Here is a 27,480-nt window from a genome sequence, read left to right as displayed (position 1 = left end):
CCCTCATTTTTCGCAGAAATTCCAGCCATTGCTGCTCTGCTGTCCTTCCTGAAAATGTCCCTTTCCAGTCGACTTCAGCCAGTTCCCCACTCATGCCATTGTAATTTCCTTTATTCCACTGAAATACCGACACGTTGGATTTTATTTTTTCCCTCTCACATTTCAATGTGAACTTGATCATATTGTGATCACTGTTCCCTAAGGGTTCCTTAACCTTAATCTCTCTTATCACCTCCAGATTTTTGCACAACACCCAATCCAGCACAGCCGATCCCCTAGTGGGCTCAACAACAAGCTGTTCTGAAAAGCCATCCCTTAAGACATTCTACAAATTCCCTCTCTTGAGGTCCAGTACTGACCTGGTTTTCCCAATCCACTTTCATGTTAAAATTCCCAACGGTTATCATGACATTGCCTTTCTGACACACCTTTTCTATCTCCTGGTGTAATTTGTGATCCACATCCCGGCTGCTGTTTGGACGCCTGTATGCAACTGCCATTCTGGTCCTTTTACACTTGCCATTTCTTAACTCAACCCACAGAGACTCTACACCTTCCAATCCTATGTCATCTTTTTCCAATAATTTAATATTATTTCTTATACACAGAGCCACACCACCCACTCTGCTTACTAACCTGTCTTTCCGATACACTGTATATCCTTGGACGTTCAGCTCCCAATGGCAGCCATCGTTTAGCCAAGATTCAGAGATGGCCACAATGTCATATTTGCCAATCTGTAACTGAATGTCAAGATTGTCCATTTTATTCCTCTTACTGCGTGCATTCAAAGACAACACTTTCAGTCCAGTATTCCAAGGCTCTAGAAGCTCTGATTGAAGCCAGTGATGTTCTTCATCCCTCTCAATACGTCCTGTGTGCTACTCTGTCCAAGCTTGTTCTCCAGCTCTCTCCTGTATTCCTCTTTAGCCACCTTGATCTTCTCCTTTAGCTCCCTCCGCACATGTTTCATTTCCTCCCTGTCTCCTGATCTAAACGCTTCCTTTTTGTGGTTGAAAAGAGCCTTTAGATCACTGGTGACCCATGGTTTGTTGCTTGGGAAGCAGTGAATAGTCCTTGATGGTATTACAGTGTCCGCACAGAAGTTGAAGTAGCCAGTGATGCAGTCAGTAAGTCCGTTAATGTCCTCCCCATATGTTTCACAAAGCACATTCCAGTCAGTAACCTCAAAGAGGCCCTTCATGCTCGATGGCCTCTGGAAACCATTATCTTGGTGGTAGCTAGCTGCTGTTGTACTTTGGGTTTATACAAGGGCAGGAGGTGAACCAGGTGAACCAAGTGGAAGGAGATCTGTGGAGCTGTACGCATCTTTAACCTTGGCATGCAAGTGATCCAGTGTTTAATTTTCTCTTGTATGACACTTGGCAAACTGATCGAAGGTGGGTAGGGTTGGACTGTAAGCTTACCTCCAGTGCCTAGGTATGGGGAGGACACCGGACTGCGTCAGTGCCTCGGTGCTGCAGTGCTTCAGAGGGTCACTCAATGGGGGAGGACAATAGAAGAAAGGAGAGCTGGCTTGTGAAGAGCCATGGTTAACCATATAACCATATAAACATATAACAATTACAGCACGGAAACAGGCCATCTCGGCCCTTCTAGTCCGTGCCGAACTCTTACTCTCACCTAGTCCCACTGACCTGCACTCAGCCCATAACCCTCCATTCCTTTCCTGTCCATATAACTGTCCGATTTAACTTTAAACGACAACATCGAACCTGCCTCAACCACTTCTGCTGGAAGCTCGTTCGGCACGGCCACCACTCTCTGAGTAAAGTTCCCCCTCATGTTACCCCTAAACTTTTGCCCTTTAACTTTCAACTCATGTCCTCTTGTTTGAATCTCCCCCACTCTCGATGGAAAAAGCCTATCCACATCAACTCTATCAATCCCTCTCATAATTTAAAACACCTCTATCAAGTCCCCCCTCAACCTTCTACGCTCCAAAGAATAAAGACCCAACTTGTTCAACTTGTTAAATGAGGGAGTGTAGCAATCACTGTGCTGCAGTGCTGCTGGACTCTTGTGTGAGGAGACCATCCCTTCTTGCTTATTCCAGTTTGAAGCCATGCCCTACATAAAGAGGCCATTCAGCCCATTGTGCTGTGCCAGTTAATTCGGAACTAATGAATTAATCTCACTACTCTAATCATTTCCATCATCAATATTCTTGCTTCCAAAGTCACAACACCTCTCGGTATAAAAGGAAAATCTCTGCATCTGCTTTCATACCAATGCTGAAATATAAGGGCTCTTAAGGAGTCCCGATGAAGGGTCTGGATGTGAAGCATCAACTGTCCATATACTCCCACCGATGCTGAGCTCCTCCAATGTTTTGTGTGTTGTTCCATTTTCCAGCATCTACGGTGTCTTGCATCTCCATCTTAATCTAATTTCCTTGAACACTGAGCTGACTAACAGCAGGCAGCTCCTCCACTTGGAAGCCTGTATGGTTTTCTCCATCTCTTGGCCTTCCCTGCTGGCCAAGGACAATGTCAATTTTACCTGTCCCCCCACAGCGTTCCTGTGAACCCCCTCACCATGCTTCCTGAGACTGCCCCGAGGCAACTGCTCTGTGCTCTTATCAAGGCTCAGTCAGAATCTGTCCGGGGGAAAAGAGAATATAGTCATCACATCCCCAAAGAATTACCCTATTCTGACCTTCTACAAGGCTTTCATTCACTGATTCTACCTGAGGATACGTCCCTCCACCATTGGACAAGACACCCGATTGTTTAATCCGTCTTTTCCCACAGGAACTAATCTTGCCCCTCCACCCCCACCCCAAGATGGCTCCCTCCCACAAGTCATAAAGTTGTAGGAGGCCATTCAGCCCATTAACTCTAGGCTGACCCTATCAAAGAACAAATTAGTTGGTGCCCCTTGTTAGGATTTATCTCATTGCTTTTTGAAGCCAAATTTTGTATCTGCCTTCAAGGCAACATAGTAAAAATCTCACCCACAGACTATAAGAGCATGAATGCAAGAGAACACTGAAGAAAGAAATCAGGAAGGCTAAAAGAAGGTATGAAGTTGCTCTAACAGACAAGGTGAAGGAGAATCCTAAGGAATTCCGCAGGTAGGTTAAGAGCAAAAGGATTGCAAGGGACAAAATTGATCCTCTGGAACACCAGAACAGTAATCCATGAGTGGAGCCAAAACCGATGGGGGAGATCTTTACATCTGTATTTACTCAGGAGATGGATATAGAGCCTATGGAAGTGAGGCAAAGGAGTATCAACTTCATGGATCCTGTACAGATTACAGAGGAGGAGGTGTTTGTTACCCTGAGGCAAATCAGGGCGGACAAATCCCCAGGGCCTGACACGGTGTTCCCTCAGACCCTACAGGAGGCAAATGCAGAAATTGCTGGGACCCTAGCAGAGATATTTAAATCATCCTTAGTGGCAGGAGAGGTACGAGAGGATTGGAGGGTAGCCAATGTTGTTCCGCTGTTTAAAATAAGCTCTAAACAGACACCATGAAAACCATTAGGCCAGTGAGTCTGACATCAGTTGTGGGAAAGTTACTTGAAGGTATTCTAAGGGATCAGATATATAAGTGTTTGGTTAGAAATGAGCTGAATAAGGATAATCAGCATGGCTTTGTGCATGGTAGATCATGTCTAACAAATTTTACAGAGTTTTTCAATGAAGTTGGCTTGCCCACAGAAGGCAAAGAGTGGTTGTAGATGGGTCATATTCTGCATGGAGGTCGGTGACCAGTGGTGTGCCTCAGGGATCTGTTCTGGGACCCCTACTCTTCGTGATTTTTATAAATGACCCGGATGAGGAAGTGGAGGGTTGGGTTAGTAAGTTTGCTGATGACACAAAGATTGGAGGTGTTGTGGATAGTGTGGAGGGCTGTCAGAGTATACAGCGGGACATCAGTAAGATGCAAAACTGGGCTGAGAAGTGGCAGATGGAGATCAACCCAGATAAGTGTGAAGTGGTTCATTTTGGTAGGTCAAATATGATGGCAGAATGTAGTATTAATGGTAAGACTCTTGGCAGTGTGGAGGATCAGAGGGATCCTGGGTTCCGAGTCCATAGGACACTCAAATCTGCTGCGCAGGTTGACTCTGTGGTTAAGAAGGCATATGGCACGTTGGCCTTCATCAACCATGGGACTGAATTTAGGAGCCGAGAGGTAATGTTGCAGCTATATAGGACCCTGGTCAGACCCCACTTGGAGTACTGTGCTCAGTTCTGGTTGCCTCACTACAGGAAGGATGTGGAAGCCATAGAAAGGGTGCAGAGGAGATTTACAAGGATGTTGCCTGGATTGGGGAGCATGTCTTATGAGAATAGATTGAGTGAACTTGACCTTTTCTTCTTGGAGCGGCAGAGGATGAGAGGTGACCTGATAGAGATGTATAAGATGATGAGAGGTATTGATTGTGGGAATAGTCAGAGGCTTTTTCCCAGGACTGAAATAGTTGCTACAAGAGGACACAGGTTTAAGGTGCTTGGAAGTAGGTACAGAGGAGATGTCAGGGGCAAGTTTTTTACGCAGAGAGTGGTGAGTGTGTGGAATGGGCTGCCGGCGATGGTCGTGGAGGCGGATACGATAGGGTCTTTTAAGAGACTCCTGGATAGGTACATGCCCCTTAGAAAAATAGAGGGCTATGGGTAATCCTAGGTAATTTCTGAAATAAGTACATGTTCGGCATGGTATCATGGGCCGAAGGGCTTGTATTTTGCTGCAGGTTTTCTACGTTTCTGTGTAAATTACCAGGAAAGTGGATGAAGGCAAGGCAGTGGATGTTGTCTACATGGACTTTAGTAAGGCAGTTGGCAAGGTCTCGCATGGGAGACTGGTCAAGAAGGTTCAGTCGCTCAGCATTCAAGATGAGGTAGTAAATTGAATTAGACATTGGCTTTGTGGGAGAAACCAGAGAGTGCTAGTAGAAGGTTGCCTCTCTAACTGAAAGTCTGTGACTAGTGGTGTGCCGTAGGAATCGGTTTTGGGTCCATTGTTGTTTGTTGTTTGTCATTTATATCAATGATCTAGGTGCTAATGTGGTTAACTCGATCAGCAAATTTGCAGATGACACCAAGATTGGGGCTGTAGTGAACAGTGAAGACGGCTATCATGGCTAGCAGAGGGATCTGCATGAGCTGGAAAAATGGGCTGGATTTAATGCAGACAAGTGTGAGGTTTTGCACTTCAGTGGAACCAATCAAGGTAGATCTTACACGGTGAGTGGTGGGGCATGAAGGAGTGTAGTAGAACAAAGGAATCCAGGAATACAGACTCATAATTCATTGAAAGTGGCATTGCAGATTGATAGGGTCATAAAGAAAGCTTTTGGCCTATTGGCCTTCATAAATCAATGTACTGAGTACAGGAGGGGATGTTATTTTGAAGTTGTATAAGACGTTGGTGAGGACTAATTTGGAGTATTGTGTGCAGTTTTGGTCACCTACCTACAGGAAAGATGTAAACAAGGTTGAAAGAGTACAGAGAAAATTTTTGTTGACGGGTCTGGAAGCCCTGAGCTATAAGGAAAGATTGAATAGGTTTGGACTGTATTCTTTAGAATGTAGAAGATTGAGAGGAGATTTGATAGAGGTGCACAAAATTATGAGGGACAAAGATAGTGTAAATGCTAGCAGGCTTTTTTCCACTGAGGCTGGGTGGAACTGCAACCAGAGGTCATGGGTTAAGGGTGAAAGGTGAGAATTTTAAGGGGAACGTGAGGAGAAGCTTCTTCACTCCGAGGGTGGTGAGAGTGTGGAATGAGCTGCCAGCACAAGTGGTGCATGCAAGCTCAATTTCAATGTTTAAGCAAAGTTTGTACAGGTACATGGATGGTAAAAATATGGAGGGCTATGCTCCAGGTGTAGGTTGATGGGAGTAGGCAGTTTAAATGGTTTCAGCATGGACTAGATGAGCCAAAGGGCCTGTTTCTATGCTCTATAAGACATAGGAGCAGAATTAGGCTATTCTGCTCCATCATGGCTGATTTATTAACCCTCTCAACTCCATTCTCCTGCCTTCCCCCTGTAATCTTTGATGAACCGATTAATCAAGAACCCAGCAACCTCAACTTTAAATATATCCAGTGGCTGCTAGAGAAGCCCACTTAGAACATAAGACCATAGGCACGGGAGCAGAATTAGGCCATCGAGTCTGCTCCGTCATTCAATCATGGCTGATCCTTTTTTTTTAACGCTTCCTCCAACTCCAGTTCCTGGCCTTCTCCCCATACCCTTTGATGCGATGTCCAATCAGACCCTATCACTCTGCCTTAGATACACCCAAAGTCCTGGCCTCCACAGCTGCATGTGGCAACAAATTGCACAAATTCACCCTCTGGCTTTAGAAATTTCTCCACATCTCCGTTTTGAGAAACAGCCGTCCGCAAGGCCCACCCCCTTGGTTTTTATTGAACCCCTTCAATCAGAGGTTCTCTGGTCACTAAACCTTCTGAGGGCACAATTCCTCTTTCTTTACCCGCTTAGCCATCTTCACAGCTTTGAGTGCTTCAGGCAATTCTCCCTCTTGACTGTCTCTCCTGTGAGGGGAACCACACCAGCCTGCCCACCTCCCGAACCGTGGTCACTCCATTTGCAGATGTCCACACCGCCCCCATTACCTGGGCCTTCTTGGTACCTGAACAACAGGTGCCACCTCATTTGTTCTCGGAGTGTATCCCAATGCCAGGGTCTCCTTCCTGCCTGTTGCCAGTCTATTCTCAGCCAATTTCCTCCTGTGTCTCTCCTATTTCCTGATTCTTCCCCCCCACCCCGCCACCTGATACCACTCGTTCCAAGTGCCTTTACATCCTGACTGAGAGCAGATCAGTGACTGCTGAGCAAAGGACGCATCACCGATGCCACCCCCAGCTGGCAGGTGGTCACCTGCTTCCTCAATGTGGCCAACCCTCCAGGTTGGTCCTAGTCTTGGGGCATTGGATTAATCTGCTCAATACCATTTCCTCAGGCCCAGGATCTCAATAGCAGAAAAGGACCCTGTTTATCAAATACTCTCTTTCGATTTTAGCTGCGAACATGCTGCCAAAACCAAAGGTGTTTGATTGAAATGGCATTCGACCAATCGGTATTTGTCTGCTTTCTTCGAAGGATTGACATGCACACATTAACAAGGGGTCAACGTTGTGGGCCGAGACCCTCATCAGGACTGATCCTTCCTTTCCAGCCCAAAATGTCAACTGTTTATTCTCCTCCTGACCTGCTGGGTTCCTCCAGCATCTTGTGTGTGTGATGCTCTGGATTTCCAGTGTCTGCAGAACCTCTCGTGAGAAGGGTTGACATGTCAGGTAATGAGTGGCAGGAGAAAGGGGACAAGGCAACGGAGATAGGTTCTTCCGGAAATGCTCCACAGCCCTGGTGCAGGAAGTCAGGGGCTGATCAGAGAGACGGAACCTTGCTGAAGAATATTGGCACAGTTCGCTACTGGAACGAACCGCCAACTTCTGTGTTTAGCCAATACAGGATTCGTCCGGTGAATGAGAGGACTTTGATGGTGACTGACAGGATGCGAGGGACAATTCAGACAGGGACCGTCGGCATGGGGGTGCTGAAGGGCTGTTTTCCCGGGGGGGACAGTCTGAGGGAGAAGGGGTCCAACATTTAGCATAGAGACAAGTACAGAGAATAGTACAGCACAGGAACAGGCCCTTCAGCCCACAATATCATGCCAAACCTCATTAAATTAGTAATCAGATACCCACCTAATCTAACCCTTTGTCTATACAATGCCCATCTCCCATCATTCCCTGTACATTCATGTGTCTGTCTTAGAGCCTCTTAAACACATCAATCGTATCCACCACCACCACCACCCTTGGCAGAACATTCTAGGCACCCAGCACACATCTCCTCTGATCTTTCCCCTCTCACCTTCAAATGGATTTAGGGTGGAGATAGAAAGAGTCAAATTTCTGGAATTCTCAGAATGCAGAATCCGGAATCTGGTTTATTTTCAAAGACTTAGATGACGTGAAATCTGTGGTTTGTGCCAGCAGCACAGTTTATTACAGTGTGGGGCGTCAGGGAGGGGTAGCACCTCTGGTGGGGGAACATGTCACGTCCTTTTCAAGGTGGTTTGTCCACCTTTGGTCCCCACCTGGCACTCAACTCTCACCTGTGGCTCCCCGTTAGCTGTTTGCATGCGACAGCAGCCACACCCCGGGCAACGGCTTCGACAAGCCGGCTAAACCAGGTGAGGGTAGCCGACGGGTCTCAAACCCTCGGTGAGATCGGGAGCTGTCTATCCCAGCATGTGAAGACAGACTCCGGTGGATTGAGCGGACGAAACCCATGGAAGGTCCAACAGTCAAGAAGACGGTCTCTGCAAGCGTCGTGGAACGTGTAGAGCAGGACAAGACACAGAAGACGTCCTGGTCATCCACTGCGCCTCGTCCCATCTCCAGCCGTCTAGACTCTGTCTTGCCACTGGCTCCAGATGGGAATTGGGAAGAGAGAATGAGGCAACTCTCCCTCACTTAAATCCAAATCACAGGCTAGTCTCGACACTATCAAAATGGTGTCAAGGTCCTTATCGACATCGACGATGGACGAACACATATAGTTTGTTACTATAAATCACTGAAACAAATAGTACAACAGAAAGGAAGTGCTTATTGTCCGTTCAGAAATCTGATGGTGGAGGGGAGGAAGCTGTCGCTAAGTCATTGAGTGTGGGTCTTCAGGCTCCTGTTCCTCCTTCCCGATGACAGTAATGAGAAGAGGGCATGTTCCAGGTGGCGAGGGTCCTGTGCATTGGATGCTGCCTTCCTGGGCAGTGCCTCCTCAGGATGCTGTCAATACCGTCACACTGAGGCCAGGGCAGGCTCAGTGACAGAGGACATTCAGGCTGATTTGGGGATTGCAGGGACATCCAGAGTACAAAGTTCAGGTGAGAGGCCTTACTGAATAACAAAGCACCAGCTGATGGCCTCCTGCTCCTTTCCCATGTGGTCATTTATTTTGAACAACTGAACGGAGGGGAGGTAAGCACTCAGTCAAGCAAGTCCGCGGTGATTCAGTCACTACCTGATGCTCAGTCTGCCTTTGGCAACACCATGCATTACATTCTACTCCCAGACAATAATTGGTTCTTTAGACACATTGCACAGGTTAGATAGTGAGGAAGAAATTTAATTCTGAGCATGGCACAGGTTAGTTGCCGTTAAGAAGCACTCTGCCAGCTTGTCCACTTACCTCGCATTGTCTCATCTCTGCTCTAACAAATGGGATGTGATGCAGGCACGGTGGCTGTAATGAGTGGAGATCAGCAATGGGCCAGAGCGATAAAGGCCGTGTATAATGCAGCACTTACTGTAGTCAACATTCCTGCCTCACAGAGCCCATCAGTCTCTTACAGCGCAGAGGCCTCGTGGAGAAACTGAAAAGCAGCAACAATTACATACATTTATATAACAGTCCTGAGGTAATAAAATGTCCCAGGTGCTGAATAGAGGTCTTTATCAAATAAACAGACAGGTTTTCAGTGGCTTTGTAGCACAGGGGAGATTAACGGAGGGAATCCCTGAGCCTCAGTCTGAGGGAGTTGAAAGTACAACCACCAATGGGGAGGAGATTAATGGAGGGAATTCCTGAGCCTCGGTCTGAGGGAGTTGAAGATACAGCCATGAGTGGGGAGGAGATTAACGGAGGGAATTCCTGAGCCTCGGTCTGAGGGAGTTGCAGATACAGCCACCAGTGGGGAGAAGATTAACAGAGGGAGTTCTAGAGCCTTGGTCTGAGGGAGTTGAAGGTACAGCCATGAGTGGGGAGAAGATTAACGGAGGGAATTCCTGAGCCTTGGTCTGAGGGGGTTGAAGGTAGAGCCACCAATGGGGAGGAGATTAATGGAGGGGTTTCTAGAGCCTCGGTTTGAGGGAATTTAAAGTACACCCAGCAGTGGTACTGTTACTGCACCTCTCTGCTTTGTAACCCCAGCAACATCACCTCTGTCACAAATTACAAGTACTGGAAATCAGAAATACAAGCAGGACTCTCTGGAGAAATTCATCAGGTCAAGCAGCAGCCATGGAGATAATGTTCCACATGACCCAGATGTCCCATTGTCTCAATAAGCTGCTAGTAGAACCATGGAGATAAAGTCATGCATCAACCTAGCATGAAGCAGAAATACTGACACAAAGCAGAGGGGCCGAGTGGCCTGAGACTGGTCCGTTTATTCCACGTTGATTCGTGATTGGACCCAACTGCCATTGTGGCCCTCAGAGTGAATTTATTTGCCCGAGCCAATGACAGCCTCTGTCTCTAACCAATCAGATTCACTCTGACAACCCGGCATTTTCTGCCACAATGCAGCTCATTGGTTGAAATCTAAAGCAAGGCGGCTCCATTTGACTGCAAGATGTTAGTGAGTTTTAAAAGTTGAGCGATGAGGAGAGCTTGTAAAGACTACTGCTGAACGTGTGGAGCAGATTGCATTGCAGTATTAAAGGTACTTGACAGAGGTGATCAGAGAGAAAGTGAAAGAGAGAGGGTGGAGAGAGTGTGTAAGGAAGAGGGAGAGATTGTGCATATGTCTGAGAGGGAAGGTGGGAGGGCGAGAGAGAGAGAGAGAGTTTTCTCTCGGAAAGGGAGAACAGAACGAGGATAGAGCAACTCATGGGTGAAGCCAGGAGGCAGCACTGCTCCCGGGGAAGGTCCCCAGAGGTTAATTCCCGGAATGGCGGGACTGTCATATGTCGAAAGATTGGAGCGACTGGGCTTGTATACACTGGAATTTAGAAGGATGAAAGGGGATCACATGCAAAGGTATGGTGTTAGGACCAGCAATAAGCCAGACTTGACCTCGTAAGACTCCTCCTCCATTCAATCTAATCTCAACTCCACATTATTTCTGCCAGCAGGGACACTTCACCCATATAACCATCACTCAGAGCAGCAGATTCAGGCCATTCAGCCCCTCTACCATTCTCCTAGCTTTCCCCTGTAACCCTTGACCCCCCCTTACTAATCAAGAACCTATCAAAATCAATGTCAAGGTAGATTTATTACCAGAGTATGCATGTTACCATATACTCCCTTGAGATTCATTTTCTTGCATGCACTCACAGTAGAACAAAGCAATGCAATCGAATTTACAACAAATCCATACGCAGACCTAGTCTGACAAATCAACCAATGTGCAAAAGAAGACAAATCATTCAGACCTTGAAAGTGAGTCTGTAGGTCATGGAATCAGTTCAGTGTTGGGGTGAGTGAAGTTATCCATACCGGTTCAGGAGCCTGATGGTTGTGGGATAATAACTATTCCTGAACCTGGCCTCTGCCTATGAAACAGCTAATAAATTGGCTTTCACAAACACCTGCGGTAACAAATTCCACTGATTTACCACCCACCGGCAGAAGTAATTTCTTCTTCTCTCAGCTTCAAAGCATTGTTCCCTGCTTGTTCCTTCAAAGACTCTGCCTTCCCCATCCTCTGAAAGTATTCAAAGTCCCTCTGAAAAGAGAAATGTTCCACCAGTACTATAGGCCAGTTAGGCTGACTTCGGCGATTAAGAAGATTTTGGAGAGCAATTCCTGTATAACACCACCTGTATCTCTGGTCAAACAGAAAATGACACGTCTACACTCATTAATGCAAATATCTAATCAGCCAATCATGTGGTAGCAACTCAATGCATAAAAACACACAGGCGTGACCAAGAGGTTCAGTTGTTGTTCAGACCAAACATCAGAATGGGGGAAATTTGACTGTGTGATGACTATTGGTGCCAGAAGGGGTGGTTTGAGTATGTCAGAAACTGCTGATCTCCTGGGATTTTCACGCACAACAGTCTCAAGAGGTCACCGAGAATGGTGTGAAAAACAAAACAAAAACATCCAGTGAGAGGCAGTTCTGTGGGTGAAAACACCTTGTTAATGAGAGAGGTCAGAGGAGAATGGCCAGACTGGTTCAAACTGACAGGAAGGTGACAGTAACTCAAATGACCACACGTTACAACAGTGGTGTGCAGAAGAGCTTCTCTGAACGCACAACACGTAAAAACTTAAAGTGGATGACCTGCAGCAGCAGAAGACCACAAATGTACACGCAGTGACCACTTTATTAGTTACAGGAGGTATCTAGTCAAGTGGCCACTGAGTGTATCCCTATGTATTCCCATATATTCCTACCCCCTGTTCCCTGTCTTTTACCCTTGTTACCCCTACACCACCTGCAACACACACAAAATGCTGGAATTACTCAGCAGGTCAGGCTGAATGGAATAAACAGTCGACACATCAGGCCAGATGATCATTCTGGCCTCAACTCCAGTGCAAACTCTTGTACATTAGGCTCCTGAACCAGCGTGGATAACTTCATTCACTCACCGCAAATCTAAACTGATCCCACAACCTACAGACTCACTTTCAAGGACCTGACAACTCATGTTTCCAGTATTAGAAACATAGAAAACCTACAGCACAATACAGGCCCTTCGGCCCACAAAGCTGTGCCAAACATGTCCCCACCTTAGAACTACCTAGGCTTCACCCATAGCCCTCTATTTTTCTAAGCTCCATGTAGCCATCCAGGAGTCTCTTAAAAGACCCTATTGTTTCCGCCTCCACCACCATTGCCGGCAGCCCATTCCACATACTCACCACTCTCTGTGTAAAAAACTTACCCCTGACATCTCCTCTGTACCTACTTCCAAGCACCTTAAAACTATGCCCACTTGTGCTAGCCATTTCAGCCCTGGGGAAAAAGCCTCTGACTATCCACACGATCAATGCCTCTCATCATCTTATACACCCCTATCAAGTCACCTCTCATCCTCGGTCGCTCCAAGGAGAAAAGGCCGAGTTCACTCAACCTATTCTCATTGGGCATGCTCTCCCAACCCAGGCAACATTCTTGTAAATCTCTTCTGCACCCTTTCTATGGTTTCCACATCCTTCCTACAGTGACGTGACCAGAACTGAGCACAGTACTCCAAGTGGGGTCTGACCAGGGTCCTATATAGCTGCAACATTACCTCTCCACTCTTAAACTCAATCCCATGATTGATGAAGGCCAATGCACCATATGCCTTCTTAACCACACAGTCAACCTGTGTAGCAGCTTTGAGCGTCCTATGGACTCGGACCCCAAGATCCCTCTGATCCTCCACACTGCCAAGAGTCTTACCATTAATACTATATCCTGCCATCACATTTGACCTACCTATTTTTCATCATTTGCATAATTTGTCTTCCTTTGCAGAATGGTTATTTGTTATGGGAACTGAAAGGTCTGAAGGTAGATCAGTCACCTGGACCAGATGGACTACACCCCAGGGTTCTGAAAGGGATAGCTGAAGAGATTGTGGAGGCATTAGTAATGATCTTTCAAGAATCACTAGATTCTGGAATGGTTTCAGAGGAATGGAAAATTGCAAATGTCACTCCACACTCTAAGAAGGGAGAGAGGGAGAAGATAGGAAATTATAGGACGGTTAGGCTGTCCTTAATGGTTAGGAAAAGTTTGGAGATCTGTATTAAGGATGAGGTTTCGGTACTTGGAGCTGCATGATTAAGTCGGCCAGTGTCAGCATGGGTTCCTTATGGGAAACCTTGCCTGACAAATCTGGTAGAGGCCTTTGAAGAAATAATGAGCAGGACAGACAGAGGAGGATTGGTGGATGCTGTGTACTCCGATTTTCAGAAGGCCTTTGACAAGGTGCCGCACACGATGCTGCTGAACAAACTAAGACCCCTTGTATTACAGGAAAGATACTGGATAGAAGCTTGGCAAAGAGTGGGAATAAAGGGGGCCTACCCTGATTTGCTGCCAGTGACTAGTGGTGTGCTGAAGGGTCAAGCTTGGGACAGCTGCTTTTTACATAATATAGATGATAGAAAGATTGGTGGGGGCAGATAGTGTTGAGGGAGCAGGGAGGCTACAGAAGGACTTCGAAGTGGCAGATGGATATAGTGCATGAAAATATATGGTCATCCAGTTTGGTAGAAGGAATGAAGGTGTTGACTATTGTTTAAAGTTTAAGGTGCATAGAGACTTGGGAGTCCTTGTGCAGGATTCTCTGAAGGTTAACTTACAGGTTGAGTCAGTGGTGAGGAAGGCAAATGCAAAGTCACCATTCTTTTATACAGGACTAGAAAATAAAAGCAAGGATGTGATGCTGTAGCTTTGTAAGGCATTGGTCAGGCCGCACTTGGAGTATTGTGAACTGTTTGGGCCTCATATCGAAGAAGTGTTGTGCTGGCATTGGAGAGGGCCCAGAGGAGGTTCATGAGAATGATTCTGGGAATGAAAGGGTTAACGTATGAGGAGTGTTTGATGGCTCTGGGTCTGTACTGACTGGAGTTTAGAAGAATGAGGGAGGATCTCATTGAACCCTATCGAATATTAAAAGGCCTAGATGGAGTGGATGAGGAGAGCATGTTTCCTATAGTGGGAGTGTCTAGGGCCAGAGTGTGCAGCCTCAGAATGGAGAGACATCCATTCAGAACGGAGATGAGAAGGAATTTCTTCAGCCGGAATGTGGTGAATCTGTGGAATTCATTGCCCCGGATGCCTCTGGAGGGCAAGTCATTGGGTATATATAAGGTGGAGGTCAATAGGTTCTTGGTTAGTCAAGAGAGGAGGCAGGAGAATGAGGGATAATATATCTACCAGGATGCAATGGCAGAGCAGACTCGATGGGCCAAATGGCTTGCTTCTGCAGTCTGATATTCATAAATCCGATTGTAGTTCTTTGTTTCCTGTGAATGCCTACAAGAAAATGAAATGAATCTTAAGGTAGTACATGGCGATGTATAAATACTTGGATAATCAGTTTACTTTGAACTTCAAAAATCGACCAGGAAGTGCCTGAGGTTAGGAATGAACCATGGTCTCTGCTGCTATTGGACAGTAGTCCTAGTTGTGCAAGCCCAAAGTTGATTTCTTGTTCACTAAACCACACCAACTTCACTAAAAACACGAGGAAATCTGCAAATGCTGGAATTTCAAGCAACACACATAAAAGTTGCTGGTGAACACAGCAGGCCAGGCAGCATCTCCAGGAAGAGGTACAGTCGGCGTTTTGGGCCAAGACCCCTCGTCAGGACAATCTCTTACTAGCTCTTCTTTCAGTTAGTCCTGACGAAGGGTCTCAGCCCGAAACGTTGACTATACCTCTTCTGAGAGATGCTGCCTGGCCTGCTGCGTTCACCATCAACTTTTATGTGTGTTGCCCAACTTTACTACAGTTTTTTTTTCTACATGCCCTGCTATGAATTTTTCAGCAATATTTTCCAACGTTTTCCTTGCAACAGATATTGGGTTAACAGCCCCATGGTTACCTTCGTTCCCATTTGGAACAGTGAACTGTTGGGAGTTGCTCCTCACTCTGGGCCATAAAGGATGAAGATACTGAGCTGGATAGAGCTCTGGATGATTCATCTTGGCAAAAGGGTTTCGAGTGAGGTTGAGCTACAGGCCCTTAACAAAAGGCTGCAGAGAGTGACTCTGGCAGTCCAAGGCAGAGTGATCTGATTGGCTTCTTCACATGTGAGCGCCTTGTACCTATCAGCAATTAAAGCGGCAGTCTACGTTATACTGCCTGCATTCCTAGCAAAAACAAAACCCATGCTGTACAGTTTGAAAGAAGTTGGGCTGTTTTTGTTCACATTCCGTTTCCTCTGCTCTTTAAATGGACGGATTTCATAGTACATTGGACTCTGAGTCCAGGAACACACTGCTTCTGAGTCACAGGCTGAGACAGAAAATTAGGGGATTGCTGGGTGATGTGCTGGAAGGTCCAGGCAGGTCTACTCTATGCTGTATCTCAATAAGTAAGAAACTTGCACACAGCAAAGGGCATACTGGCCCTGGACAGTGGTGGAAAGAGAGGGAGAAAAAAAAAACTCAAGCATCTAATATCACATTGGCTATTTGGAGCAGAAGTATTAGACAGGACACTGGGTTCAATTCCCCTGTTCGTCCTGTTGTGGCTGTGGGCTGAGGGTAGGCAGGGCCTCTGACAGTACCACAGGGCCTTAGTACTGCTCATGGAGCACCAGCCTGGATCCGGAACTGAGATACCCCAGAAGGGCACAGAGATCAGGGTTGAACCAACTGCTGGATCTGGGGGGAAAGGAGTGGAGAGGGGTAGAATGGGGGAGCAAATTCAATGGACTGAGTGGTGTATCTGTGCCCCCAGGATGAGACATCCCTTTGACCTTCGGTTTGGCGTCTGAACCTCAAACTTGCATCGCGACATGGTGACACTTCCCGAGATGTTTCGTACTTGTCCCTTTGGGTGGTGGGAGATGCTGGTGAGGTGAGGGAGGTTTGGAGCTGACTGGCAGAGAGATTCAGGGAGGGAATTCTGGAGCGAAGGTCCTGGACAGCCAGTGGTGGAACAGGAGATCTGGAACATCTCTGCGGGGACCTCCCCATCCGTGCGGGGACTGCATTCCTCCAGCAGGGGGAGACGGAGATCCAGTGGCAGCAGCCGTACTGGCGGGTTTTATTCTGATTGCAAGGGCCCCACCTCACCACCTCTCCCTGGGTGCAGAAGCTGACAACGGGAGCAAGGGTGGTTTGTGCCGGGTCAGTGAGTGACCACGCGCTACTTAATCCCTGCCCCTCTCTGAGTTACGACACAGATCTTTGCTCTTTTGTTCTTCCAGGCCGACAGCTGACTATCTTCAACAGCCAGGCCTCCATCCGAATTGGAGGGAAGGACTACGGCCGCCCTTTCCAAGGCCAGGTGGCGGGCCTCTACTACAACGGCTTGAAGGTGCTGACCTTGGCGGCCGAGAGCGACCCCAATGTCAAGGTGGAGGGTAACCTACGGCTGGTGGGGGAGGTGCCCTCGGTCATCACCACGGAGACCACGGCAACCACGCTGCTGGCGGACATGTCCACCACCATCATGGAAACCACCACTACCATGGCCACCACCACTACACGGAGAGGCAGGTCGCCCACCATGAACGACAGGATCACTCAGGTGAGCTGGGGATGCAGCCCATGGAGCTGGGGTGGGGCCTTCTGGTGGTCGGTACCCAGAACGATCAGCAGTACTCAAACGGGTCCCAGTCATGCTCTTCCACTGACATCCAGCTCCTCTTCACGATGATAGCCCACGCATTCATTTGCATGGCTGCTGAGGTAGAGTTAGGAAGGACGTCCACCCATCTCGAACTCTGTGTGTTCAAACCGTCCCCCAGTGGGCAACCTGCTCTCACTAGATTGTGGGTTTCTCAGTGTTTATGGGCTACCTGTTCCCTCTCTGTCTCCACTCCTTGCATTCGGGATTGTGTGGATGTTTGGTCTGGGTAAGACGAGGAGAAAACTGGACCATCCCAAGGTGCGTGACATTAGGAAGACATGTTTGCGTTTCCCTGGGAACAGTTCGCCCCCAAATGTTACCGAGGTGGGGAAGTATTTGTAATGTGGTTAATGTCATGAAGCAGGTAAGATTGTGCACAGCAAGATCAACTTAAAGAGGTGATGACTGGATTAGGTGTTGTCTGGTGATGCTGGTTTAAGAATAAACACAACCTTCCAGGGTCAGGTTCTGTGCAGTCATGTGTATTCACTCCGGACAGGCAGGACTTTAGTTTTACACCTCGGATATCCGCACCTCTGACAAGGCACTAGAACCGAGGCCGAGGGTTTTATCCTGGGGTGGGGCGTGAACCTGGCACCTCTGTGGGCAGAGAGGGCTTCCCACAGGTGCCACATTTGTCACTCCTCCACAGCTGGTGTCCTGTGGGATACGGGCGCAGCCTGAAGCTCGGTGTACATATATAGTTCGGGTGCCTAAGATGTTTGCATGTGTTGTAGTAATCTTATGTATTAAACTGTGCTGCTGCAAAAAAACACAAATTTCATGGCTTATATGAGAGATGATAAACCTGATTCTGATATAGGTCTCTATTGTGGACTGAGAGTGGGAAGGGGGCAGGGAGAGGGGAATCATGGTTGGGAAAAGGGGAAGGGAGAGGGGAGGGAGCGGGAAGCACCAGAGAGACATTCTGTAATGATCAATCAACCAATTGTTTGGAATCACATGACCCTGCCTGGTGTCTCAGGGCTGGGTGTGTCTGTACCCACAACCCCCACCCTTGCCACTGGCACTCCTCTGTCACGCCCCACACCCCTCCCACAGCGCTCCACCCTCACCATTCCCAATGTCCTTTGCTCCCACAAGATTTACAAACTCGCTCTCTGTTCCACCTTGACAAGTACGGTACTGTGCAGATGTCTTAGGCACCCTGGCTATATATGTATGCCTGAAACTTTTGCACAGTACTGTCAGCCATGTGTCCGGGAGGATGCGAGCACAATCACGTTAACTGTCCTATCTGCTTCATCACGGATACGGACTGGTAATAGCAATATCTGAGCTGGGGTGATGCAGCAGTTATTACGTTCTTAGCATTGTTCCAATAGGCTTTCTGTTCTGTCCACTATCACAGCAGGTCCACAAACGAAAGCACGTTTCACAAGGGAAAAGAAGGCCGTGATTGTGCTGGAGTCGTACAGCTGAGAAACAGGCTGTTTGGCCCTCAAAATCTAGGCTGACCATTGTGTCTATACACTCTGATCCCACTTGCCTACATTAATTCAAGTTTAAGTTTAAGTATTATTAAACAATGCGTATATACCCATGAATACAGCCAAATAAAACAGCGTTACTCTGGTGCCAAGCTGTAAAACACAGTACCAACAGTCACAAGGCACAAAGAGCACGTATAAGATATCAGTAAAATACAGTCACACAAAAAAATAGGTGCATGGAGCTTAGAAAAATAGAGAGCTATGGGTAACCCTAGTAATTTCTAAGGTAGGGACATGTTCGGCGCAACTTTGTGGGCCGAAAGGCCTGTATTGTGCTGCAGGTTTTCTGTGTTTCCGTGCTGTAATTGTTATGTGGTTATATATGGTTTCTATGTTTCTAAAACCCTGAGTCCATGAAACACAAGATGGCTTGTCTTCTGCTGAGTGAACACGAGGGGGGCAGCACTTGCTCCAGTTGGGATGCCTCGTACCACGCAGCCTCAGGTGGAGCATGATGCCTCCCATGCCTCTCTCCTGGGTGGCTGTAAACAGCCTCCTCCTTTGGCTGCTCATTTCAGATACCAACCACTCTGTGTGGGGAAAAAAAAGGAACCCTTCAGATTTCCTTTAACCCTGCTTCCCATCATCTTAAATCTATTAAACATTCCTACCTTGGGAAATAGACACTGTCTATCGGCCCTACCTATGGCACACACAGTTTTATTTTACCCCTTATCATGTCACCTCTACCTATGTCCACATTTTCAGGGGACTGTGTACTTGTACCCCTCGGTCTCACTGTTCATTAATACATTAAATATTCCCTCTTCATTTCCAGCCTTGATGGAATGTCTTGTCCTGAAACATCGACTGTTTACTCCCCTCCATAGATGCTACCCGGTCTGCCGAGTTCCTCCAGCTTTTTGTGTGTGTTGCTCTGGATTTCCAGCAACTGCAGAATCTTTTGTGTTTAGAAATCACCCTGTCTGACCGAGCCTGATTTAATTTTACAAAGTGCATTTCCTTGCAATTGTCTGAATGAAATTCCACCTGCTGTTCCTTTGTTGCTCCTACTTCTAATCTATCCTTGTCTTTGCAAAGGATCCCTTCCAATAACTTCCCCATCATTGATGTAAGGCTCATGGTTCCACAGCTTATTCCTGGTGCCACAGCGGTTGGCCGTGATTCCAAATCTGTAGCTCATGAAAATAAAACAGTCTCTGCCTAGCTCCTCCTCCCTTGCTTCCCAAACATCCGAGGATCTGACTGTTCTTGTTCTAATGGTTTGTCCAACTCTATGTGTTTTAGGACCTCCAACACCTCGTCCTTTGTAGTGTTGATAGGATCCAGGATATCGCCATTTGCACCTCTGAACTTAGACTCTTTCTCTATGATAACTACAGGCAAATCATTTCAGATTTGCCCACTTCTGGTAGTTTCATACGTAGAATACTATCCCACAATCCTGATCGAGAAGTTACAAAACCTAGGCCTTTGACCTCCCTGTGCAATTGGATCCTTGACTCCCAACCGGAAGACCACAATCTGTGTGGATTGGTGATAACATTTCCTCCTCACTGACGATCAACACCGGTGCACCTCAGGGGTGTGTGCTTAGCCCGCTGTTCTACTCTCTCTATACATATGACTGTGTGGCTAGGCATAGCTCAAACACCATCTATAAATTTGCTGATGATACAACCATTGTTGGTAGAATCTCAGGGGGTGACGAGAGGGCGTACAGGAGTGAGATATGCCAACTAGTGGAGTGGTGCCACGGCAACAACCTGGCACTCAACGTCAGTAAGATGAAAGAGCTGATTGTGGACTTTAGGAAGGGTAAGGCAAGGGAACACATACCAATTCTCATAGAGGGATCAGAAGTGGAGAGAGTGAGCAGCTTCAAGTTCCTGGATGTCAAGTTAACAAATTTCACATCACATTCCAGTGATCATAAACTGATTCTGATAGACTATTACGCCGATCTATAAAAGATCCTAGTCTCTCCTGAAATACCCTGTTGCTCTTTATAGTATTCTTATGCAACAGGGAGTCTCTTTTTACTCCCCTAATTTCCTTTTTAAGTCTACTCCTACATCTCTTACTTAATCCCAGCTAACCCATCCCTCTTTAATCCCTCATCAGCCAAGGTTCCCTCATTTGCCAGCCTCTAACAGGAATGTGCTGGCTCTGAATTCCTCCTATCCTTTTTAAAAGCCTCCCACTCACCATTGCTCCTCATGCAGCCTCCTTTACATTGGTAAGACTCAATGAAGATTGGGAGATCAATTCATTGAGAACCTTTGTTACGTCCGTCACACGTCCAGGAGTTCTTGGTGGCCAGCCATTTTAATTCCACTTAAGACCAGAAGACACAGGAACAGAATGAGGCCATTTGGCCCATCGAGTCTGCTCTGTCATTTCATCATGGCTGATCCATTTCCCTCTCAGCCCCAATCTCCTGCCTTCTCCCCGTGTCTCTTCGTGCCCTGACTAATCAAAAATCTGTCAACCTCTGCTCTAAATATACCCAATGACTTGGCCTCCACAGCTGCCTTTGGCATTGAGTTCCACAGATTCATCACCTTCTGGCTGAAGAAATACCTCCTCATCTCCATTTCAAATGGCCTCCCTCTATTCTGAGGTTGTGCCCTCTGGTCCTAGACTCGCCCACTGTAGGAAAAATCTTTTCCACATACACTCTACCTATCAACATTGGAAATGTTTCAATGAGATCCCCCATCATTCTTCTAAATTCCAGTAAGTACAGGCCCAAAGGCATCAAACCCTCCTCATATGATAAGCCTTTCAATCCTGGAATCATTTTCATGAACCTCCTTTGAACTCTCTCCAATGTCAGCACATCCCTCCTTAGATAAGGGGCCCATAACTGCTCACAATACTCCAAATGAGGTCTTACCAGTGCTTTATAAAGCCTCAACATTTCATCCTTGCTTTTATATTCTAGTTCTTTTGAAATGAATGATAACATTGCATTTGCCTTCCTCAACACTAACTCACCCTGCAAGTTAACCTTTAGGGTATTCCACACAAAGACTCAATTCCCTTTGCATCTTGGATTTTCGAATTTCTCTCTGTTTGGAAAATAGTCTATGCTTTTATTTCTACTACAAAAGTGCATGGCCATACACAACCTGACACTGTATTTCATCTGCCATTTCTTTGCCCTTTCTCCTAATTTGTCTAAGTCCTTCTGTAGCCTTTCTTCTTCCTCAACACTACCTGCCCGTCCACCTACCTTTGTATCATGGTCTATCCTACTTGTTATTTCTTAAAAGAATTCCAACAGATTTGTCAGGCAAGATTTTCCCTTGAGGAAACCATGCTGACTATGGCCTAATTATCATCTGCCTCCAAGTATCTGAAATCTCATTCTTCACAATTGACTCCAGTATCTTCTCAACCTCTGAAGTCAGGCTAACTGGCTGATTATTTCCTTTCTTCTGCCTCTTTTCCTTCTTGAAGACTGGAGTGACATTTGCAATTTTCCAGTCCTCCACAACCATTCCAAAATCTATTGATTTTTGTAAGATCATTACTATTGTCTCCACAATCTCTTCAGTCACCTCTTTCAGAATGCTGAGATGTAGACTATCTGGTCAAGTTTCCAAGCACCTTCTCCCTAGTAATAGCAACTGCATTTTCTTCTTCCCCGTGACACTCCTAAACTTCCGGCATACTGCTCATGTCTTCCACAGTGAGGAGCAATATAAAATATTCAGGAGTGTCAGGATAGTGAGCTTTGTGCAGTGAAAATTACGACTGAGAAGGTGCTCAGGAAGCTTAATGGTCTGAGGTTGGATAAATCTCCTGGACCTGATGGAATGCACCCTCTGGTTCTGAAGGAAGTAGCTGGAGAGATTGCGGAGGCATTAACAATGATCTTTCAAGAATCGATAGATTCTGGCATTGTACCGGAAAATTGCAAATGTTACCTCGCTATTTAAGAAGGGTGGGAGGCAGCAGAAAGGAAACTATAGACCTGTTGGCCTGACATCAGTGGTTGGGAAGTTGTTGGAATTGATTGTTAGGGATGAGATTTCGGAGTACCTGGAAGCACATGACAAGATAGGCCAAAGCCAGCGTGGTTTCCTGAAAGGAAAATCCTGCCTGACAAACCTACTGCAATTCTTTGAGGAAATTACAAGCAGGGTAGACAAAGGAGATGCAGTAGACGTGGTGTACTTGGGTTTTCAGAAGGCCTTTGACAAGGTGCCACACATGAGGCTGCTTAGCAAGATAAGAGCCCATGGGATTACAGGGAAGTTACTAGCATGGGTGGAGCATTGGCTGACCGGCAGAAAACAGAGAGCAGGAATAAAGGGATCCTATTCTGGCTGGCTGCTGGTTACCAGTGGAGTTCCACAGGGGTTGGTGTTGGGACCGTTACTTTTTACGATATATGTCAATATTTGAACTACAGCATTAAGGGATTTGTGGTTAAGTTTGCCGATAATACAAAGATAGGTGGAGGAGCAGGTAGTGTTGAGGAAACAGAGAGCCTGCAGAGAGACTCGGATAGTTTAGGGGAATGGGCAAAGAAGTGACAAATGAAATACAATGTTGGAAAGTGTATGGTCATGCACCTTGCTGGAAGAAATAAATGGGCAGACTATTATTTAGATGGGGAGAGAATTCAAAATGCAGAGATACAAAGAGACAAGGGAGTCCTTGTGCAAGATGTCCTAAAGGTTAACCTGCAGGTTGAGTCGGTTGAAGGCAAATGCAATGTTGGCATTCATTTCCAGAGATATGGAATATAAGAGCAGGGATGTGATGTTGAGGCTCTATAAGGCACTCGTGAGACCACACTTGGAGTATTGTGTGCAGTTCTGGGTTCCTTTATCTTAGAAAGGATATACTGACATTGGAGAGGGTTCAGAGAAGATTCACGAGAATGATTCCAGGAATGAAAGGGTTACTGTATGAGGAATGTCTGGCAACTCTTGGGCTGTATTCCCTGGAGTTCAGGAGAATGAGGGGGGGAGTCTCATTGAAACATTCCAAATGATAAAAAGGCCTAAACAGATTAGATATGGAAAAGTTATTTCCCATGGTAGGGGATTCTAGGACAAGAGGGCACGACCTCAGGATTGAAGGACGTCCTTTTAGAACTGAGACACGGAGAAATTACTTTAGTCAGAGGGTGGTAAATCTGTGGAATTTGTTGTCACAAGCGGCTGTGGAGGCCAAGTCATTGGGTGTATTTAAGGCAGAGATAGATAGGTTCTTGATTATCCAGGGTATCAAAGGGTATGGGGTGAAGGCAGGGGAGTGGGGATGAATGGATGAAGTGGATCAGCCCATGATTGAATGGTGGAGCAGACTCGATGGGCCGAATGGCCTACTTCTGCTCCTAAATCTTATGGTCTAAAATTCTTAATTCTTTCCATTCCCACCCTGACATGTCCATCCACAGCCTGCTCCCCTGCCATGTTGAGACTATTCACAGGTTAGGGGAACAGCACCTCACATTCCACCTGGGCGGTCTCCAGTCTGACAGCATCAACATTTCTAATGCATCACTAACTTCCGATAACAACTGCTCCTGCATTCCCCCTTTGTTTGCCCTCCTAGCACCAGACCCATCACCTCTCCTCTTTCCACTCTCCAGCTCTCTTCATCTTCCCATCACCCACTCATTTCCTCTTCCCTTTATTCTAAGATCAACTGTCCTTTCCTGTTGGATTCCATTTCCTTCAGCCCTTCCATCTACAATCTACCACCTCCCACTTCTTACATCCCCACACTCCGCTGACTCCTGCCTACTACATCCTGCTCACCTGGATCCAGCAGCTCTTGCTACAACCCTTCGGCTACCCTTTCATACAGGCCACCTCCCTCTTTCCTTTCGGCACTAATAATGGGCCATCACCCAGAACATCGACTGTCCATTGATGCTGCCTGATCCTCTGAGATCCCCCAGCACCCAGAACATTGTAATACAATGTAGTATTACGTAGTAACATCATCTGGGCCTGAGGTCCATAGCTATCTCAATCACAGTCACTAGACCCAACACATGAACCACTTGGCCGTCCTCATTTCCTTAGAGGAGGATGAGTATATCACCTTCTTTAGCAGACTCATTTACATATTGCTTCAGAAAATTTTCTGGATACAGCACATTTCTGCCCCCCCCCCCATTGAATCCCTTAGCCCTAAGGTTACCCAGTCAATGTCAAGCTAAAATCACTTACCATTACAACCTTATTATTCCTATATCTGTCTCAGATTTCCTGACATACTTGCTGCTCTCATTTCCACTGACTAATGAGAGCCACCTATTGTATAATCCCTTCAAAGTGTTCACCACCTTCTTATTTTAGAGTTCTATACACATGACCTCACTGGACATCCCCCCTCAGGATATCCTGTATAAGATTTGCTCTGATTGTGACATTGTATAATCCTTGAATAGGAAATTAGCTAAACATTAACTTTGCTAAATTTATCTTTTCTAAGCTTCCTTAGACATTACATATGAACCATTCAGCTGTTCTGTGTGAGGCAAGGAGGCATGTGCTTTTGATCCACAACTGATACTATCTTCTGTTCAAGTACACAAGCTGATATGGCTGGAATTGTGTTGTTATCTGACTTTTCTCAGGTACTGTGATATGGAATTCAATCTCTTTTTTTCAATTATGTTTCTTTTTTTTTATTTATTGAGAGAGAGTGCAGAATAGGCTCATCTAACCCTTTGAGCTGCACCACCCAGCAATCCTCCGATTTAATCGTGGCCTAATCACAGGACAATTTACAACGACCAATTAACCTACCAACCAGTGCGTCTTCGGATTGTGGGATGAAACCGGAGCACCCAGAGAATCTCACCCTGTCATGGGGAGAACATACAGGCAGCCCTGGTTCACGATCCCTGTTGTGCGTGATCCCATTGTCTGTTTACAATGAGCCTTCATGAGGACTAGAAAATTATCACTGGCTCTCAGACAAAACTCAACAAGGACCCTCTGACATGGTTGTGTTGTCCACCTTCACAATGGTAAGATTTCTCTGAAACCTTGTTCCGGACTCTCAACAGACTGACATTATTCATCACGTCCAACTTACACAGCCTTCATCAGGGACAATTTGAAACTTCAGCTGTAAACTTTGGACATTTATCCTGAATCAGTTCAGTTGGGTGTAAGTTCATACGTCAGGAAGGTGGTACAGGAGCCTGAAGATGTACCCTCAACAATTCAGGAACAGCTTCTTCCCCTCTGCTGTCTAATTTCTGAATGGACATTGAACCCATAAACATTACCTCACTAAATTTTTATTTTTATTTCTACACTTATTTAATTTATTTAATTTACACCCTTTTCCTTATTGTTATGTATTGCATTGTACTGTTGCTGCAAAGACAACAAGTTTCACATATGCTGGTGACAATAAACCTGATTCTGACTCTGTTGTAAATGGTAACTCTCCTGTGGCTGGAGGTGGTCATCCCCCAGTAGTACGCTGACTCTTGCCTTCTGCCTTGTCACATCAGAACCTTTGTGAAAATATCCATGGTCTTGTTGGACACCATGATCTAGTGGTATGATTGTATTGAGATTTCCCATCTGTCTGGTTTAAAGGCTGTTGTGGCTGGGATCACTGATTTTGGATATAGAATTGGTCGGTGGGGGGGCGGGGGTGGTGTTGATATCTGTTGCTCAAAGTAACTTCCTGAGGGAGGCTGGTGAAAACATTTGTTCAAGATTAATATCTTTCTCTTTGCACATCATTCTGTTCAGCTGATACTAATGTCCAATCGGTGGTTTGAGACGTCGCACACAAGTTTCAGAACAAGCATACTCCATGGCCACTTTATTAGGTACACCTGTACACCTGCTCATTAAGGCAAATATCTAATCAGCCAATCATGAGGCAGCAGCTCACTGCATAAAAGCATGCAGACATGGTCAAGAGGTTCAGCTCTTGTTCAGACCAAGCATCAGAACGGGGAATAAATGTGATCCAAGTGACTTTGTGATCGTGGAATGATTGTTGGTGCCAGACGGGGAGGTTTGAGTATCTCAGAAACTGCTGATCTCCTGGGATTTTCACGAACAACAGGCTCTAGAGTTTACAGAGAATGATGTGAAAAAATTTAAAAAACATCTAGTGAGTGGCAGTGAAAATGCTCCTCTAATGAGAGGGGTCAGAGGAGAATGGCCAGGCTGGTTCAAACTGACAGGAAGGCGACAGTAACTCAAGTAACCACGTGTTACAACAGTGCGTACAGGAGAACATCTCTGAGTGCGACACATGTCAAACCTTGAAGTGGCAGGTCTACAGCAGCAGAAGAACATGAACATACACTCCATGGGTATTTTATTCAGTGTGTGTGCCCAGTCTGCCTCAAAATCCTATCTTCCTGCAGTTCATTGCACCTCCGTTTTTCATTATCTTATCTAGTGCGGATATTAAATCTGAGAAAACCCAGATTACCATTAAATAATGCCTCAAAGTGGCCATGCCTTCTACCTCTTGGCCTTGTCCCTGGCTTTTTGTAGAGCACTGGTGTCTAATTTCAATTCAAATTAGACAAGCCTTGATTTACTTCACTTTTACATTGTGGTGATGTTATCATTAGAGAATCTTCTTAAAGTTGCCCAGGTTTTCTTCCTCAGAGTAGAAGGATGTGTGGGTTAAGTTCCCAACAATCTTGTCCATTGTTGACTGAGAAGTTTGTGGTCACAGTTTAACTTGGGCAGGTATTGATTTCCCTTTCTCTACAGACATTAAATGTAACAGGTCCAGCTACGTGTAGAACTTCGTTCTGCCAGGCCTGTCTAAAGATGTTGAACTGAACCAGAGTCAGGTTTATTAGCACTGAAAGGCATTGTGAAATTTATAGCACTGGTGGTACAGTGTAATATCTACAGAATGCTGTTAGTTTCAATAAGAAATATATAAAAATATAAATCAGGAGTGCAAAAAGATAGCAAA

At 46.1% G+C, this 27,480-nt stretch overlaps 1 protein-coding gene across 21 annotated transcripts in view; it reads left to right on the top strand.

Annotated features, from left to right (window-relative positions):
* LOC134339799 (neurexin-2-like) overlaps nt 1-27,480 on the top strand; it is a 1,323,723-nt gene that overhangs the window by 1,199,206 nt on the left and 97,037 nt on the right. For all 21 annotated transcript variants that reach the window (XM_063036594.1, XM_063036593.1, XM_063036589.1 and 18 more), the window contains one exon: nt 16,635-16,957. In XM_063036594.1, the coding sequence (XP_062892664.1) occupies nt 16,635-16,957 (323 nt within the window). The remainder of the gene's footprint in view (nt 1-16,634; nt 16,958-27,480) is intronic.

Source organism: Mobula hypostoma, chromosome 30 (genome assembly GCF_963921235.1).
Source record: "Mobula hypostoma chromosome 30, sMobHyp1.1, whole genome shotgun sequence".
NCBI lineage: Eukaryota > Metazoa > Chordata > Chondrichthyes > Myliobatiformes > Myliobatidae > Mobula > Mobula hypostoma.
The sequence above is the reverse complement of the archived record's forward strand: the minus strand, read 5'-3'. Positions and strand labels throughout refer to the sequence as shown.